Source organism: Muscardinus avellanarius, assembly GCF_963383645.1.
Source record: "Muscardinus avellanarius genome assembly, chromosome: 10".
Taxonomy (NCBI): Eukaryota; Metazoa; Chordata; class Mammalia; order Rodentia; family Gliridae; genus Muscardinus; species Muscardinus avellanarius.
Window position 1 is genome coordinate 27,689,888 of NC_137796.1, and position 18,920 is coordinate 27,708,807.

General features: G+C 43.7%; 1 protein-coding gene and 1 pseudogene across 2 annotated transcripts in view; one reads left to right on the forward strand and one right to left on the reverse strand.

Annotated features, from left to right (window-relative positions):
- Window positions 1-1,666: 1,666 nt before the first annotated feature.
- On the reverse strand, window positions 1,667-1,859 carry LOC308268111 (cytochrome c oxidase subunit 7C, mitochondrial-like; annotated as a pseudogene). Its single transcript has one exon. The product of its transcript is annotated as a cytochrome c oxidase subunit 7C, mitochondrial-like (transcript).
- Window positions 1,860-9,495: 7,636 nt separating this feature from the next.
- CSNK2A2 (casein kinase 2 alpha 2) overlaps window positions 9,496-18,920 on the forward strand; it is a gene marked incomplete at both ends in the record, with an annotated part of 39,118 nt that continues 29,693 nt past the window's right edge. Inside the window, 2 exons of the mRNA XM_080704653.1 lie at window positions 9,496-9,599; window positions 10,306-10,417. Coding sequence (XP_080560779.1) covers window positions 9,496-9,599; window positions 10,306-10,417 — 216 coding nt within the window. The remainder of the gene's footprint in view (window positions 9,600-10,305; window positions 10,418-18,920) is intronic.

The following is an 18,920-nucleotide window of genomic DNA, read 5'->3' on the forward strand; positions in this document are numbered from 1 at the left end:
TCAGGTGTGGTGTCATATGCCTGAAATCCTAGAACTGGGGATGCTGAGACAGGAGAGATGCAGTTTCAAGGCCAGCCTCAGCAACTTAGTGAGATCCTGTTTAAAAAAAAAAAAAAAAGTCTCAGAGTGTAACTTGGAGGTAGAATATTCCTGGGTTCAATCCCCAATTCAAAACACAAACAATCAAACAGTGATCTCCCCGAGGAACGTGTGTGTGTATATGTGTGTGTTACTTAAGTGGAGTGCAGTCAGCTGGCCACGAACCTGTGATTCTCCTGTCTCAGCCTCTCAAGTACTAGGATTATACACATGTACCACCATGCCCAGCTCCCCAGCCCTCTTTTATTTTTTATTTTGAGGCAGGGTCTTACTAGGTTGTTGAGGCTGGTCTCAAACCTGTGATCCTCCTGTCTCAGACTCTCAAATACTGGGATCAAAGGCATGTACTACTAAGCCTGGCTCATGATACATATTAAAGATAGTGACACAGACTTTATTCAAAGCGGGCCATGATGCCGGGCGTGGTGGCGCACGCTTGTAATCCCCGTGCTTGGGAGGCAGAGACAGGAGGATCGCGCAGGTTCGAAGCCAGCTGCGTGTGCTGGCTTTAGGAGACCCTGTTTCCAAATAAAAATGTAAAAATAGGTCTTGGAATGTAGCCCGGAGGTAGAAGGGCTTCCAGGAACCCCAGTACCACCAAAAAACAAACAAAAAAAAAAACAAAACAAAAAAAGTGGGCCATGATGATAGGTATTGGGATCACTGCGCTGGAGTTAAACAAGCAGGGAAGAGAGACTGGGCTCAACTCAGACTCTGACAAGGACATGTTGGGATTTATAACAATGAGCTGGCTGGGGGTCAACAGATGGAAAATTCCTAAGGGGAAATATCAGGAATAGGGGATTTCTGGCTGAATATGCTTAATAAAATTATTGTTGAAGTCAGTCAAGGAGATAAGATGCCAAGGTAGTCAAATACCAACTCAACTGATTTAGCAGGATATTTGCTCAAACTTGATTCAAAAAGAACAGAGAGAAAGTTCAAAATCAGGCTAGTCGGAAAGGACTCAGGAGCCTGACTAAAATTTTGGTCAAAAAGCCAGGTATGCTGCCAGGCATGGTGGCGCACGCTTGTAATCCCCGCGCTTGGGAGGCAGAGACAGGAGGATCGCGCAGGTTCGAAGCCAGCCGCGCGGGCTGGCTTAGGAGACCCTGTTTCCAAATTTTAAAAAAATGTAAAAATAGGTCTGGGAGTGTAGCCCGGAGGTAGAAGGGCTTCCACGAACCCCAGTACCACCAAACAAAAAACCAAACAACAACAACAACAACAACAACAAAAGCCAGGTGTGGTGGCACACACTTGTGAGGAGTGCTGGCAAAACTGAGTAGTAGCTGTGGGATTAGACTCTCAAGGAAAGAGTGAAGAGATTCGAAGAGTGTGAAAGTTAGAGATAAAAGTTCTTCCTCCGGAATATGGAGGCACCAAAGCAGTTCTAAATGACAAAGATTATATCTTATTTAGAGATGGTGGCATTCTTTTTTTTGTCATGTCATTAATTTATTTACAAACATCTAGTATGCTGTGAATTCAAGAGTTTGATCCATTTTCCAAAGAGACTTCACGTCTATAAACATTGTTCTTATCTAAGTGGACACATCAAACATCCTTATTTCTTAAGCACTTGGTGTCTTACTATAAAGCAAGGTGCAAGAAATCCAGAACCAAAGTATAAAGACATCATAATCAGTAACCACCACTTGTTTTCCGCTGAAAATGGCAAATTCTTGCCCTGGGCCTTCCTCATGGTGGCTCCGGCGGACCACGGAGGTGGTGAACCTCCGGACACTTTGGCCCAACATGGTGCTGCTGCAGGCTCTGCAAAAAGGCCACCTTGCACCAAGTCTCTTTCCACCGACCTTGCTCCTCGGCGCACAAAGGCAGAAAGGGAGATGGTGGCATTCTTGAAAAGTAGGTAGGCTGAAATAAATCTCAGTTGAGATGGCATCTTGTGAATCTGCCCATTCCACTGAAGTTCTGAAACCTCTCAGCATGTAAATAATTTCCAAGTCTCTTATAATAAACGGAAGATAATCTAGGGACACCCTTTTCCCTAAAACTTAGTTTCCGTGTACTGGTATAAATATTTCCAAATAAAATATATAAATGAAAAACACAACGCAATCTATTTGATATGGTTTCATTGAACTCACTAAAGTGTCGGCAGAGTTGTGTATCTTCTGGAGGCTCTAGGAAAGAATCTATTTCCTAGGCCGCTCCACATTCATATATATTCTTTTTGTTTTTATTTTTTGGTACTGGGACTGAACCCAGGGACATTCTATCTCTGAGCTACACTCTTTTTATTTTTTTTATTTTTTATTTTTTGTGCCATACTGGGGATGGAACCCAGGGGGGATTCTACTTCTGAGCTACACAACCAGCTCTAATTTTTTATTCTTTTTCTTTTTTGTGTGTGTGTGTGGTACTGGGGATGGAACCCAGGGGCATTCTACCTTTGAGTTACAGCCCTAGTCCTGTTTTTTTATTCTTTATATTGAAACAGGGGCTCACTGAGTTGCAAAGGGCCTCACTGAGTAGCTGAGGCTGTCCACGAACCGAGAGCCTCCAGTTTCATCCTCCCAAATGCTGGGATTACAAGTGTACCTGCGCCACCACTCCCAGCTTTATTCTTGGTTTTGAAACAGTATCTCATTAGATTCCTGAGAATCTCCCTAAATTGCTGAGGCTATCCTTGAAACTGAAATCTTCCTGTGTTTGCCTCACAGGTACTTGGATTACCGGCATGCACAAATTGAGCAACTATTTAAAAATCTTATAAAATTTTTCTAATCAACAAAAATGTCTTATAATCACAATCTATTTAACTGTTTTCCTAGTTTGGGATGATAGAGGTTGTTTTACATTTCTGTAATTAAAGATAATGATTTTCATGATGCACATCTTTGGGCCTTTGGGGGGATATATTGAATAAAAAAAGCATTCAAGAAATGGACTTTGTGAATTCAAACACAGAGCGACTCAATCTGTCCCTGTCACTGGAGTCTTATTTTCTCCATCTGCAATAAAGGGGGTCCTCACAATAGCTCCAACCCCATGTTTTTATTAAACAGTTTCATCATACAATTCACTTTTTTTTTTTTTTTTGGCAGTACTGGGGATGGAACCCAGGGGCATTCTACTTTTTTTTATTCTTTATTTTGAACCAGGGTCTCACTGAGTTGCAAAGGGCCTCACCAAGTAGCTGCGGCTGTCAGCGAACCTGGTTCCTCCTGTCTAAGCCTCCCTAATGCTGGGATTACAAGCATACGCCACCATTCCCAGCTACAATTCACCTATTTAAAGTATAAATTCAAGCAAGGTGTGGTGGCACACGCTTGTAATCCCAGTGCTTGTGAGGCTGAGACAGGAGGATTACGTAGGTTTGAGGCCGGCCTCAGCTACTTAGTGAGGCTCTCAGCAACTTAGTGAGATCCTGTTTCCAAATAAAATACAAAATAGGTCTGGGAGTGTAGCCCAAAGGTAGAAAGCCTCTGGGTTCCATCTCTAGCACCAAAAAATGAATGAATGAATGAATGAATGAATGAATGAATAAATAAATAAATAAGTAAGTAAACTGTAAATTCAGTGGTCTTGAGCTGGGCGTGGTGGTGCACGCTTGTAATCCCCATGCTTGGGAGGCTGAGACAGGAGGATCACACAGGTTCAAAGCCAGCCTCAGCTACTTAGTGAGGCTCTCAGCAACTTAGTGAGACCCTGTTTCCAAATAAAGCATAAAATAGGTCTGGGAGTATATCCTGGAGGTAGAAAGCCTCTGGGTTCCACCCCCAGTAATACATAATAATAATAATAATAATAATAATAATAATAATAATAATAATAAATAATAATAATAATAATAAAATAGAGCCGGGCGTGGTGGCGCACGCTTGGGAGGCAGAGACAGGAGGATCGCACAGGTTCAAAGCCAGTCTCGCTGGCTTAAGAGACCCTGTTTCCAAATTAAATATAAAAAATAGGTCTGGGAGTGCAGCCTGGAGGTAGAAGGGTTCCATCCCCAGTACCACACACACAAAAATAATAATAATAAATAAATAGATAGATAAATAAATTCAATGGTCTTTTAAGCTTTGTGAGATTTTTGCAAGATTCAGTGTTATTGAACACAAAAGTTGTCCTTACTAATAATCATTCTTTGTTCATAAAGGTTATTATGTTCTTAGGCTAAATTCTGTTTTGTTTTGTTTACGTTGCCCTGGGCTCAAGAGATCCTTCTGTCTCAACCTCCCTTCCAAGTAGTTTGGACTACAGGCACAAGCCACCCCATCTAGCTCAGGCTATGCTTTTAAGAAGCAGCAATACAGGGTTGAAAACCTGTCAACTTCTCAAACATTTTGGAAATAGGTCTTGTTGAGAAAGGTGGTCCCCTGAGGTCTCTAAAATGTACTTGTTTTAGAGGGAGTGTTTAATGTTGGGTAGAAATTGGGGGCAGAAGAGGAATTGGTAAGAAATTGTTGGCTTCTACATAACCCCAAATTACACTCCCAAAGTACAGCATACTTGGAGTAACTAAGGGGAAGTCAATACTGCTTTGCTGACACTCCCCGCCCTGTAACCCAGCCCCTTTGTATATCCAACTGAAACTCCTTCAGCTCAGGCTGCAAAGATACCATCTCCATTGCCCATGGTAACACCCCCTATGCCGGCTTCATGGCAGGCAGGAAGGAAAGGTAGTGGGTCCCTGCCAACTCTGTGGGGTACCCAACCTACGTACCGACAAACCATAAAAACATACTCTATGTGGCTGTAGGAGGACTGGTTGCGGGCTTCAGGGCTGAGTTAGTGAAGTGTTAGCCAAATCTGGAGTGTGTTGCACCAGAGTGGTGTGTGGGTGAGTCCTCGGGCATCCCGCAGGTGTGGGAGCAGGTTACGTGAATGGGTGGGGTTAAGTGGGGAGGATAACAGGAAGGGGCAGGGAGCGTGGGGGGCGGGGGTCGGAGGTGGGCCAGGGTGGAGGTGAAGGATGGGGCCCCAGCCGGGGTTGGACATAGTAGTCAAATCAATAGTCTGGAATCCTTTTGGGAAGGGGGTCATGGCCTCCTTTAAGAATCTGATATATCTAATGCACAAATAAAAAAAAGTAAATAAAAACAACACACACACACAAAAGAATCTGATGTGTGCTAAGAAAAGAACATGTGCGCGCTAACCCACAAATGTTACACACACTGTGCCAGGGGTTCCTGGAACCCAGGAACCTCGTCCAAGGGCGGAGATTAAGATCTCTGGTCTGAATTAGCTCAGAAACTTGTCAGAAAACAATCCAATGAGCCAGGAGTGATGGTGTGCGCCTATAATCCCAGTAGTTGGGAGGCTGAAACAGGAGGAGCCAAGGTTCTATCCAACTTCAGCAACTAAGTGAGACCTTGTTTCAAAATAAAAAATAAACCGGGCGTGGTGGTGCACACTTGTAATCCCTGCACTTGGGAGGCAGAGACTGGAGGATCACACAGGTTCGAAGCCAGCCTCAGCTACTGAGTGAGACTCTCACAACTTAGTGAGACCCTGTTTCCAAATAAAGTATAAAATAGGTCTGGGTATAACTTGGAGGTAGAAAGCCCCTGGGTTTCCTCCCTGGTACCACAAAAATTAAAATAAATAAATAAATAGACCTTATTTCCAAATAAAAAATTATAAAATAGGTCTGGGAGTGTAGCCCGGAGGTAGAAGGGCTTCCAGGAACCCCAGTACCACCAAAATAAATAAATAAATAAATAAATAAATAAATAAATAAATAAATAACAAATAAATAAATAAAGCCAGCCATGGTGGCGCATGCTTGTAACCCCAGCATTTGGGAGGCTGAGACTGGAGAATCGTGGTTTGCAGACAGCCTCAGCTACTTAACTTAGTCAGGCCCTCCTCAACTTAGTGAGACCCTGTTTCAAAAAAATAATTAATAAAAAAAATAGGGTAGGGGGTGTAGCTCAGAGGTAGAATGCCCCTGGGTTCTATCCCCAGACCCACAAAATAAGAAAGAAAAAAAAAAGAATAAAAAATAGGGCAAGGGGAGTAGCTCAGAGGTAGGATGACCCTGGGTTCCATCCTCAATACACAAAATAATGAAATAAAAAGTAAAATAGATCTGGGGGTATAACTCAGAGATAAAATGTCGGTTCAATCCCCAGTAATATACAACAAAAAAGAAAAGAAAAAGAAAAGAGAGAAACAATCCTATAGTAGTTTTACAATCTTGAGAATGTTTGGTCTTTTAACATGAAAGAAATTTACAGAAGTTGGCAGGTTTAGAAATTAAATTACAGCGCTCACTTATTCCATAAATGCTTTTTTCTTCTAGCTTTTATTTTGAAAATGTCCAAATCTACCAAAAAGTTGGCAAACTCGTGTAATCTTCAATTATAATCACTAGCTGACCCTCCCCAACTCCCAACAGCCTATTTTCCCCTTGAATGATCGAGTGAACTTTATTTTATTCTATTTTTTTGTACTGGAGATTGAACCCAGGGGTGTTCTACCTCTGAGTTACACCTCCAGTCCTATTCTGTTTTTTATTTGGAAACGGGGTCTTGCTAAGTTCCTGAGTCTGGCCTTGGACCTGCAATCCTCCTGTCTCCATCTCCCAAGAACTGGGATTACGGGAATGTGCCAGAACCATAAGAGTAAGTTGCAGATACTAGGAAACTTCATCCCTAAACACTTGGCACATGACTCCTGAAGTCAAGGGATTCTCCTGGATAACTGCAATGTCCTGATCACACAGAGTCTAACACTGGTACAATACTATTGCATAATACATATCCTATATTCAAATCCCTCCAATATATCATTCTGTTATCTATATTCTTTCTCTCCCTCCCTGTTCCTTCCTGCTTTTTGAAATCTAGACTCCAGTCCAGCATCATATATTTCATTTAATTATATCTCTCAGTCTCCTTTTATCAAGAGTACTACTCCGGGCTGTTTTGTTGTTCTTACCTAATAACATTTTTTGTGTGTGTGTGGTACTGGGGTTCCTGGAAACTCTTCTAGCTCCGGGCTACACTCCCAGACCTATTTTATACTTTTTATTTGAAAACAGGGTCTCTTAAGCAAGGCTGGCTTCGAACCTACACGATCCTCCTGTCTCCGCCTCCCAAGCGGGAGGATTACAAGCATGCACCCGGCCTAATAACATTTTTTGAGGAGCCCAGGCTGGCTGTTTTGCTGACTCCCCACCCCCGCCGCCGAATTCGAATTTGTCGGATTGTGTCCTCCTGATTTGATTCGGGTTAAACACTTTAGGCAGGAATACTACATGGGTGAAGTGTTCTCTGTGCAGCTCCTCAGAGGGACATTTGGTGCCTTACGGATGATACATTTGATTGGTTTGTAGGGTGGTGACGTCCGGGTTCCCCTTCGTAGCCAGCAAGTCATCTCTGGGATAGCACTTATTCCCCAAAGACCTCCGACTGTGGCAAACGCCGGGTGAACCAGTGTTGAGCATCCAGCATCTGGTTCTCAGGCTGTTTTTTTTTAATAGGAGAGGGGATAAAAGATAAAACCAGGAAGCAAATCATGTCACACTACGTAGTTGTATGGAGGATGTGCGTAGAGAGTTGAGATAGAGAGGTATCAGTTCTAGATAAAGTGACCTTAAGGTGCGATGTGAAAAGGAAAAAAGAGTTGGCATGGGAAGGTGCAGGCGTCCCCTAGCCAGGCTTGAAAAGAAATGTATGGTGGTTTCAAGAAGGGAAAAGTTAAAGAAGGGAGTCAAATAATAATAGCACGAACAGTCGGTATCTTAATACTGAACACTCTTCTCCGTGTTTCACATTATTTGCCTTGTTTAATATTCCATACCGTCCTGTGAAGTAAATGCTATTTACAGGCTTTATGCCACCCAATCTGCCCTACAGACAGGTTAATTGGCCTAAGGTCTCCGGCTTGTAAGCTTGCAGAGCTGGGATTCAAATCTGGAGAAATCTGGCCTTTGCTCTTAGCTGTATGAAGGAGGAGGAAACAAGGCCTCATCTAGAAAACAGACCGTGAAAAGGGACTGAGGGGATGGTGATGTAACTTGCCCAGTGTGCAGGAGGCCTTGGATTCCATCCCAGGTGCGGAGGGTAGGGAAAAGAAAGGATATTCTTTAAGCCAAGTGTGGTGGTCCAGATCTGTAATCCCAGCCCTTGGGAGGCTGAGACAGGAGAATCGCACAAGTTCGAAGCCAGCTTCAGCTACTGAGTGAGACTCTTGGCAATTTAGTGGGACCCTGTTTCCAAATAAAGTATAAAATAGGTCTGAGTATAGCTCGGAGGTAGAATGCCCCTGGGTTCCATCCTTGGTACCGCAAAAATACATACATACATACATACATACATACATACATACATACATTGAAAAAAATACAAAGGTCTGGGGCTGTATGTGGCTCAGTCGTAGAACCCTCCCGGGTTCAATCGTCAGTAACACACACAAAAAAGAAAAAGGACTGGAGTCAAAGCAACCTGGGCTGAGAGAGGAGCTTCTAATAATAATAATAAAGGATGTGGGGTGGGAAAGCAAAATAAAAGAGGCGCCCAGACCAGCAAAGAGAGAAGAGTGTTCATGTCCAGAAGGCAACAGCAACAAAACGGGCCAGGGGCGTCAGCCGCCCCATCCTCAGTCAACTCCCTGGCCTGCTCTGTGTCTTCAGGTGGGGCTGCCCATCCTCGTGGGCACAAACTTTCGTTCACACCGTATTCTCCGTCTCACAGCATCTCCCTACAATGACTTCTTAGTTACAGAGGGAAAATGAGTAACTTAATAGTGGAGCAACCTGACCCGCTCCAGCCGAACCAAGTGACCCGAAGGGAGGTTCGGAGGCTCTCCCGGAATGTGGGGAAGGGAGTATGGGGGACGGTGAAGGAGGTGGGAGGCGCCTGATGGGGTGAGAACGGAGCCCTCCCGGGGGCCGCGGGGGCGCGCAGGGGCCGGGGCGGGCGCGCGCGCGGCGGGCGTGGGAGGGGCCGGGCGGCGGCGGCGGCGGCGGCGGCGCGGTCCCCCCGCGCGGCAGGGGGCGCTGTGGGCCGGGCGGCCCCGGGCGGGGCGGCGGCCGCTCCTGGCGAGCGCGGCCCCTTTTCCGGGTTCCCTCCGCCTCCTCCTCCTCCTCCTTCTTCGCCGCCGCCGCCGCCGCTGCCCCTTTCCCGGCCGGTGGCCGCCGCTGCCGGGGCCGCCGCCGCCGCCGCCGCCCGGGGCCGCGAGCCGAGCGGAGGCCGCCGCGGAGCGCGAGGCCGCCCGCCCCGCCGGCCGCTCCAGGGCCGGGCGGGCTCCGCCGGCGCCCCCCGCGCCCCCTGCCCGCCGCCCCCGCGGCCCGGCCTGGCGCGGACGCCCGCCGCCGCGCTCCTCCGCCTGCTCCCGCCGCCCGCGGCCCGCCGCCCGCGCCCGCCGCCCCGCGCCGCCGCCCTCTGCGCCCCGCGGCGCCCCCCGGTCCCGCCCGCCATGCCCGGCCCGGCCGCGGGCAGTAGGGCCCGGGTCTACGCCGAGGTGAACAGCCTGAGGAGCCGCGAGTACTGGGACTACGAGGCTCACGTCCCGAGCTGGGGGTAAAGCCGCCCGCGCCCGGCGCAAACCGCACTCGGCCCGCGACCGCCGCCCGCCGCGGCCCGGGAGGGGGCAGGCCCCTCGCCCGGCCCGGCCCGGCCCGCCGCCCCCCGCCCGGCCCCGGCCCTGCACGCCCCTCTTCCCCAGGACTGCTTTTTTGCTGGGGGTGTGGGGAGAAGCGGAGGGTCCCGGGACTCGGCCCTGGAGGCGAGGGAGCAGCCCTGCCTCCCCACACTTTCGGGTTTCTATTGGGGTGGGAAGTCAACAGCTGTCCTCTTGAGCTATTAAAATTCTCAGCCTTTTTAGTTTTCTGAAATGAGGCTGGGTGGGAGGAAATTTTTAAAGGCGTCCAGATTGTCCAGACAGGCACCGGCTCCCCTCAGGGAGTGAAGTGGAAGGCAGGTGTGTGAGCCGCGGGCAGAGGGACGCCCTCTGCGCCCCACGCCCCACCCCGGCATCGGCTCGGAGCGCTGCCTTCCTGCCCCGGTCTCCCCAAGTTAGGAGGGAGCAGCCGGGTTGGGAGCTCCGCAGAGTGAAGGGCGCCCAAGTTTACGTTGTGGCCTTTCATTTAAGGAGTGAGTTGTGGCATGATGTGTGGACACGTCCAGAAGCTTTGATTAATGGAAACGGCCGGACTGTGTGTATCATGGGCATAGGCTTGGTTCATCTTAAGCCCTGGTATTTATGTGTGTCTCTTACCTTTCACAGTAATCAAGATGATTACCAACTGGTTCGGAAACTTGGTCGGGGAAAGTATAGCGAAGTATTTGAGGCCATTAACATCACCAACAATGAGAGAGTGGTGGTAAAAATTCTCAAGGTGAGTGTCCTCTGAGTGGCATGTAACACTTATTTTCCACAGGTCAAAAGGACATAAACATCCCCAGCCACTTTCTAGGATGAGCAGTGCAGGCTCTTAGTCTGTGTATCTGTGGGATGCGCCTCCTCCACTCCGTCCTCCTCCCAACCCATTTTCCTGTGAACTTTCAGCCTGGTCTCAAATCCGAGCTTGTTCAGGAACATCCTTGTTCTAAAGTATAAATTATGAGTTCCCAAAACAATTCCACAAGGGTTCTGTTTGTGACAGAATAGATAGGTATTCAGAAGAAAGAAAGTTCTTTTAATTCCATCAGTCCATGGGCTCCTGAACATGGTGTTTGTTACTCTTGGTGCTCTGAGTTATTCCAGAAAGTTATTTTTAAAAAATGGAGTGGCTTAAAAGATAAAGTTTGAGGTCCAAATGAAGAGAAAAATTCTTCAGTGGATAATCATTTTTATACTTTCCTTTTTTAGCAATAGTTTCAGATAGGATGGTTATAGAGAACCACTAGTGTCAGGAGCCTTGTTCGGTGGCCAGTGAGCCGTTGTTTCTTATCAGCTAGTAAAAATGAAATTTGGAGCAATAGAAGAGTACATTTTTAATCACTAAAATAATAATTGGAACAGAAAACTCTTAAGTGTCTGGTGGAGTGGTTTGATAATGACATGCCTCTTGTTATCTCAGATGAAGACATGATCTTAATGAGCATGAAGAGTTGGATTAATTTTCCTTCAGGTAACTGATTGTGTACATTGTATTATAAGGTGCACTAAAAAGTCATCCTTAGAATCTGATGGCAAAAAAAAAGAATTTGTGCTTTTCTCATTATTGCCAGATCGTTTAAATTGTGTACATGTTATTTAAGGGAAAGCTTGAGAAAAAGAGAGTGATACAAGTACTTTTACATGTACCTGATTTCCACTGTGACCCTCTTGAGGCAGTTCTGTGGAATAAGAATATGGGATTGAAGAGCTCTTATGTGTTGGGGCAGCTGTGCAGGTGGCCATTTAATGTGAGAGGATGTATAGGCGAATGCATTCTGTAAGTCACCTTTCAGAAAAATGACCAGTGCCATCACTCAGTACCATCCAGCCTAGTGACAAGGAGTAGAATTGCAGTACAGAGAATAAGGGATTTTCTGTGCTGTCAGAAACTAGGGATGAAAAGTGGGCAGTTGGCCGGGCGTGGTGGCACACGATTATTCGGGAGTTGGAGATTGGAGGATCACAGTTCACGGACAGCCTCAGCTACTTAGCAAGGCCCTCGCAACTCAGTGAGACTCTGTTTCAAAAATAAAAAGACAAGCCGGACGTGGTGGTGCACGCTTGTAATCCCCGCGCTTGGGAGGCGGAGACAGGAGGATCGCGCTGGTTCGGAGCCAGCCTCGCTGGCTTAAGAGACCCTGTTTCCACATAAAAAAGTTAAAAAATAGGTCTGGGAGTATAGCCCCGTGGGAGTGTATCCCGGAGGTAGAAGGGCTTCCAGGAACCCCAGTACCACCATAATAAAAAATAAAAAGACAAAAAATAGGGCTGGGGGTGTAGCTTGGAGGTACAGTGCCCCTCGGTTCCATCCCCAGGACCTCAGAGGGAAAAAAACAAAACAGTGGGGAGTTGATATTGATGATAGAGAGTTTGAGTCTGTTCTTTCCTGAATGGATTGTACTTAAAAGGTCTCGGTTGTGTGTGCCTGTGTTTTAAACACAATTATTTAAAAGAAATGGAAATGTTGTCTCCTTCAGAAATGTTCCCTGAGGAAACTATATATAATTTCTTTATGTATATAACTATAAATGTTCTTAATATAAGCTCCTTTCATTCTTTCTAAGAAGTGAGCAAAATACACATTGAAGTTAGGAATATCCATATTCCACCACTGTACATTCAAAAGAATGCTGACTGTAAAGCAAGTACAGGAAAAAAAATGCCTACATTTTTGTGCAGTGGCTGCATGTTCCTGTGGTATCTTTGTTAAAAGGAATAGCATTCAAGTATATGTATAAATACCAGTGTGTTTGCTAAGGAGAGCATCACTTTGCTCTAGTAATCCCTGTAAAGAACTTCATAGGTTTAGTTACTGGACAGTGTTTCCTGTGCTCTAGAGATTTCTTAGCGTATGTTTAGGTAGCTCAGCAAGAAGGCTGCTGCAGGTTATCTTTACATTGAAATGACCCTTAGCCAGATAATGCTTGTTTTAGTGTTGGGTTGTAGAATCTTTTTTTCTTTTTCTTCTTAGAACTGGGGAGTGACCCAGGGCCTCACAATGCTAGGCAAGTGCTGTACCATTGAGCTCCATCCTCAGCCGTTTTTATTTTTTTAGTTGAAACAGGGTTTCACTAAGTTGCCAGGGCTGGCCTTACATTTGTAGTCCTCCTGCTTTAGCCTCCAAGTAGCTGGAATTCCCCACCCAGTGCCAGGACCCAGGACAGATTGTAGGCTCTTAATGGTGAGCACAGAATAGGTTTCAATATTCTGGAATGAGACTTGAGAGGCCCCTTTGATGCTCTAGTTAATGAAGTGTTTCTAGTTTCTTTCCATAATGCAGCCTAAATCACTGTGCTTCCACTGATGAAAACTGTACTCCTTTATATTTTTAAAGCCCTGTGTTATTTCTTTCTAGGATTTATTCCTGTTTGAAAGATGGGGCAAGAAACCACAAATAGTATTGTTGTGTGTGTGCTTTTTTTTTTTCTCTAAACTGGATTAAAAGTAGTATTTTTTTTTTAAAGAACAGCATCTACTTGTTCAAGTAAGTATCTTTTGAACTTGTTCAAGTAAGTTGAAGCTATGACTAATATCTGCTGTTGTGGTGTTTAGTCATAGGAAAGTAAGTCCTTAGCAGAGTACCAGATTCTCCTTTTGGAGGAATATAAGAAAAAGTTTCCTTTTCATATACTTGTATTTCAGCTGCAGGAAGGAACTTAATATATCAAAGTGCACAGAGTGACCGAGACAGAGCGCATTCCTGAGGATGGACTGTCAATAACATTTCATGTCAGTTTTTTCCAATTGTGAATTGGTTGGCTGCTGAGCGAGCATGGGAGAATTTTATTTCATTTAATTTTCATCTAAGATTTCTAAGGATTTTATTGATCAAAGTTTTTTAATTTAGGAACTAGTAAGGAAAATTTTACTGTCTTCAAGTGATACTCAGAGTCTAAAATCTTGAAAGATATCTCCCAATCAATAAAAAAGTTATATCTTTTTCTGACTGAGATTGTTTTGAGAAGAAAAAAGAAGAGGGAAAATGGTAAGGGTTTATATAGTGGGCCAGCCAAAAAAAAGCTACATTAGTGTCAAAAGTTTTGTCTTTTGGTTTGAAAAATCAATTTCTCAGTTTCTTTGTAGTGCCTCTTGTAGGAAGGTGTACATAGGAATAAAAGCATTTGGCCATTTGGGGCAGCTTAAGAGCATTTCGTGAACACTCTCTGTGCATGGATTTCAGTGTTTTTTGGGGTCCTTCAGATCTTTCTAATTAAACTGTTACTTCCTGAGTAGAGGTCAAAAGTAATACTACTGTTTAGAAAACAAATGTACAACCCGGGTATGGTGATGCAGGCATGAGAGAGAGGGGGAGAGGGAGAGAGGGGGAGAAGGAGAGAGAAAGAAGGAAAAGAGAAAGCAAATGTACAGTGAATTGAACTGGTGCTATATTGTCTTGGAAATTCTCATATGAAGCTTCCTGTTGGTGGTATTGTTTTGTAAACAACTTGACTATCCATTATTTTTCCCCCAGAAATTTTTGAGCTTAATACACAATGGTATTAAAATTTGTTTTTAATGTGTTTAGCATATTTGCAGATTTATTTATTTATTTATTTATTTTTTGTGGTACTGGGGGTGGAACCCAGAGGCTTTTCTACCTCCAGAGTATACTCCCAGACCTATTTTATATTTTATTTGGAAACAGGGTCTCACTAAGTTGCTGAGAGCCTCACTAAGTAGCTGAGGCTGGCTTCGAACCTGTTCGATCCTCCTGTCTCAGCCTCCCAAGTGTGGGGATTACAAGTGTGTGCCATGACGCCTGGCAGCATATTTGCAGATTTTTAAAAATGTTGTTTTAGTAGGTAGTGTTGATTACAGATCCTTGTTAGCAGCTCCAAGTTAAGCTGGTGATCTTTTTTTTCTTTCTCCCTTGGGTTCTAGATATTGAATTCAGGGGCATGCTACGCCCCCAGCCTTTTTTTTTTTTAATTTTTTTAATTTTTTTATTTTTTGTTTTTAGAGTACTGGGGATGGAACCCCAGGGGCATTCTACCTCCGAGCTACACCCCCAGCCCTATTTTTATTCTTTATTTTGAAACAGGGTCTGAGTTGCGAAGAGCCTTGCTCACTAAATAGCTGAGGCTTTCTGCAAACCATGATCCTTCTGTCTCAGCCTCCTGAATGCTGGGATTGCAAGCATGTGCCACCATGCCTGGCAAAAAATTGTGTGTTTTTTATTTGTTTTTCTTTCTGGTACTAGGGATTGAACCCTACCTAATCTCATGTATGCTAAGCAAGCAGTCTACCACTGAGCTACATATCTACCCTATTTTTTATTTTGAGACAGGATCTCACTGAGTTGCTGAGGCTAGCATCAAACCTGTAATCTTCCTGTCTCGGCCTCCTAAGTACTGGGATTATAGGTGTGTGCCACTGTGCCCAGCAATTGGTAGTCTTTATGTTTGTCAAAATGCTGGTAGAATTCTCTTTTGTTTCTACTTAACTTTCATTTGGGCATGTGTACCAAGATATCTTCCTGAAGCAGCACATTAGTGGTATTTATATTTTTTGTTAGTTCTAGCTTTCACAAATGTCTCATAGTATTAAAGTAATTAAAACAGTATTTTAAGTATTAGTAACATTAAAAATAATATGAATGTTAAAAATTGTGTGAACTAGTCAGTTCTGTTTCTCATATTGAGGTTGAAATGGGTCACAAGAGTATAGATGTAGTGCGCCACCATGCCCATGTGTATTTGACTTGATGGACTATACAGAAAGGATCACAGAATATTTGTTAAAGTCAATTAAGTTATTTCTAATGGTTTTGGTTTACTCTTCTCAAGGTAAGTACTTGCCTTTGATAGGTTGCTAGTTGAAGTGTAGAGTAGATACAGAGCCAGAAAATTTTAGGTAGGAGTTCTGTATGAAGTAGTCAAAGCAACATGTTTACTACACAAGACAAATGCTGCTTTACTCTTAGTTTGAATCCTCTGTAAGCCATGTTTTGATGCTTTTTTTTTTTTTTTTTTTTTTTGGTACTGGCGATGGAACCCAGGGGTATTCTACCTCCGAGCTATGTTCCCAGCCCTCTTTTTATGCTTTACTTTGAAACAGGTCTCACTAAATTGCAGAGGGCATTAAGTGGCTGAGGCTGTCCTCCAACCTGCAATCCTCCTTTCTCAGCCTACCAAATACTGGAATTACAAGCCTGTACCACAGTGTTGTCTCTTGATGCTTTTTTAACCTATTCAGTGCCTCTTAAGTCTCATCGTTGGATTCGGGCTTGCCAGATTTGGGGGCTTGTAGTTTTATCTCTTAATATATTATAGTTTATTCAAGAGTAAACCATGCATGAAAATAATACCTTGATATAGAATGCCCATTCTTATGTGTAGAGCAAGGATCCAGATAGTTTTTAGGGCCTAATTTTAGGATCTGTCATGTCATAGAGTTTTGGGGTTTGCAGTTTTAGCTTTTCTTTTTTCTTTTCTTTCTTTTTTTTTTTTTTTTTTTTTTTGTGGTACTGGGGATGAAACCCAGTGGCATTTTATCTTTGCGACCCCCCCCCCCATGGCCCTATTTTTTTATTCTTTATTTTGAAACAGGATCTCACTGAGTTACAAAGGGCCTCACTAAGTAGCTGAGGCTGCCTATGTGATCCTCCTGTCTCGGCCTCCTAAATGTTGGGATTACAAGTGTGTACCACCATGCCCAGCTCAGTTTTATCTTCTTAATATATTTATTTAGTTTATTCAAGAGTGAACCATGTGTGAAAAGAATATCTTGATACAGAGAACCTATTATGTGTGGAGCAAGGATTCAGATAGTTTTGAGAGCCTGATTTCAGGATCTGTCATGTCATAGTTAGGGTGGTATAGTGTAGGACATTCTGAAGGAGAGCAGATCTGAGTTCTAGAACTAGCTTCTTCATTTATACCCTTGGACTGTTTTCTTATCTGTGAAGTAGGGAATCATGAAATAAATGGGTAAATAAATGATAGTGTTGTAATGATCCAAAAAATGTTTTCTTTCCTGCAAGAATGTGACCCAGGAAGTAGACTACCTGAATCAAATGTCAATTCCAACATTTAGGAGTTCTGTGTCATTAAGCAGTTCTTTAAATTCTCTACACTTCAGTGTCTTCAGTAAAACCGTGTTAAGTATATTAATGTTAAGGATCAAGTATGCTTATGACAGTGCCTGGCACTGTGAAAGCAGCACAGTACAGTGTAATAACAATCTTGCATTTGGACCAAAGTGAAGGGTTTTAGAGGCAGAGCCAGTAGTGGAAAGGGATGTATCATTCACTTGATGAAATTTATTTCATGCTTTGCCTTTTTCTCACAATATTTTTGTTATGGTGAAATACATAAAGCATAGAACTTATTATCCTAACCATCTTTAAGCATAGTGCTTTGTAACATTAGATGCATTCATAATGTTGGGCAGCCATCACCACCATCCACCTGCATAACTCTACTCGTTCTTGCACTGGAGGTCCAACCCAGGGGGTTCTACCTCTGAGCTACACCCCCTGCCCTTTTTATTTTGAAACAGGGTCTTAAATTGCTTGGGTAACTTGAACTTAGGATTCTCCTGTCTTCGCCTCCCAAGTACTTAGATTACAGGCATGCACCACTGTGCCTGGCTAACTCTTCTCATCTCGTAAAACTAAAAGTGTACCCATTAAACAACAACTCCCCAATCTTCCCTCTGCTTAGCTCATGGCAACTGCTCTACTTTGGTCTCTATGGTTTTGACTAGTGTGAATACTTCATAAAAGTGGAATCATAAAGTGATTTATGACTTTATGACTGCCTTATTTCACTTAAGGCTGAATAATATTCTAGTGTATGTATACATCACATCCATTCATCCATCAGTGGGGTTGCTTCCACATATTAGCTGTTGTGAATAATGCTGCTTTGAACATGCATGTATAAATACTTCTTTGAGACCCTGCTTCACTTTTTTTGAGTGTATATTCAGGTGGGATAGCTGGATCATAAAGTAATTCTATTTTTTATATTTTGAGAAACTCGGCACAATGGCTGTACCATTTTACTTTCCCAACAGCATTGTGAGAGGGTTCCTTTTTCTCTACATCCTCACCGGTATTTGTTATCTTCTGGGTCTTTTGATAGCTATCCTCATGGGTGTGAGATGATAGCTCATTATCATTTTGATTTCATGCCTTGCCTTAAATTTTAAAAATTTTTTTTAATCCTGAGAATAAACAGTTACCCTCAAGGAATGGTTTGTGTAATGGGAATGATGAGTCTTAAAAGATTAGCAGAAAAGTTGCTGTGAATAAATAATATTGCTCAGGTAATATTTGGGTTCAGTATAGTGAGTTTCAGAGATGCTACCCAGGTAATAAAATAAATCCCATCATCCAGGCCAAACTTTCTTCCAACCACTGCTATTGTAGTTCAGTGCAGGTGATGAAATTACTCTTAGGCTTGGTTTGGTAGTGGAAACCAAACTCCTAATGTGGAAGTTAGGAGATACATTCCTGTCTGTCTTGAATTTATCAATCCATTTGTGCTTGGAAAGAAATTTAAATGAGCCTGTTTTAATATTTGCTGGAAATTAAAGGTCTGGGAAAATAAATAGGACAGATTGCTGAATTTTTCAGCCTTCATCTCTCTAAGCCTGCCACTAAATTTATATATATATATATTTTTTTTTCGGGGGGCGGTACTGGAGACGGAACCCAGGGGCATTGTACCTATGGGCTACACCCCCAGCCCTATTTTTTTTAGTCTTTTTATTTGTGAAACAGGGTCTCACTGAGTTGTGAAGGGCCTCACTAATTATTTACTTATTTATTTTGCGGTACTGGGGATGGAACCCAGGGTCATTCTATCTCTGAGCTACACCCTCAGCCCTATTTTTTATTCTTTATTTTGAAACTCACTGAGTTGCAAAGGGCTTCACTAAGTAGTGGAGGCTGTCCACGAACCCAGATCCTCCTGTCTCAGCCTCTCAAGTACTGGGATTAATTACAAGCATTTGTCACTACACCCTGGGCTTGTTGAACTAATTTTAAACATCGGATTAAGTGCCTGTTATATCTACTTAGGCACTATTGAATTATTGAACTTTCCACAAGAAGATAAAGCAATAAAGTGGAAAACACCTATAATAAAAATCCAGGAGCCAGGTGTGGTGGAGCACACTTGTAATCCCAGCATTCTGGAGGTGGAGACCGGAGGATCGCAGTTCACAGACAGCCTCAGCTACTTAGTGAGGCCCTTTGCAACTCAGTGAGACCTTATTTCACAAATTTATAT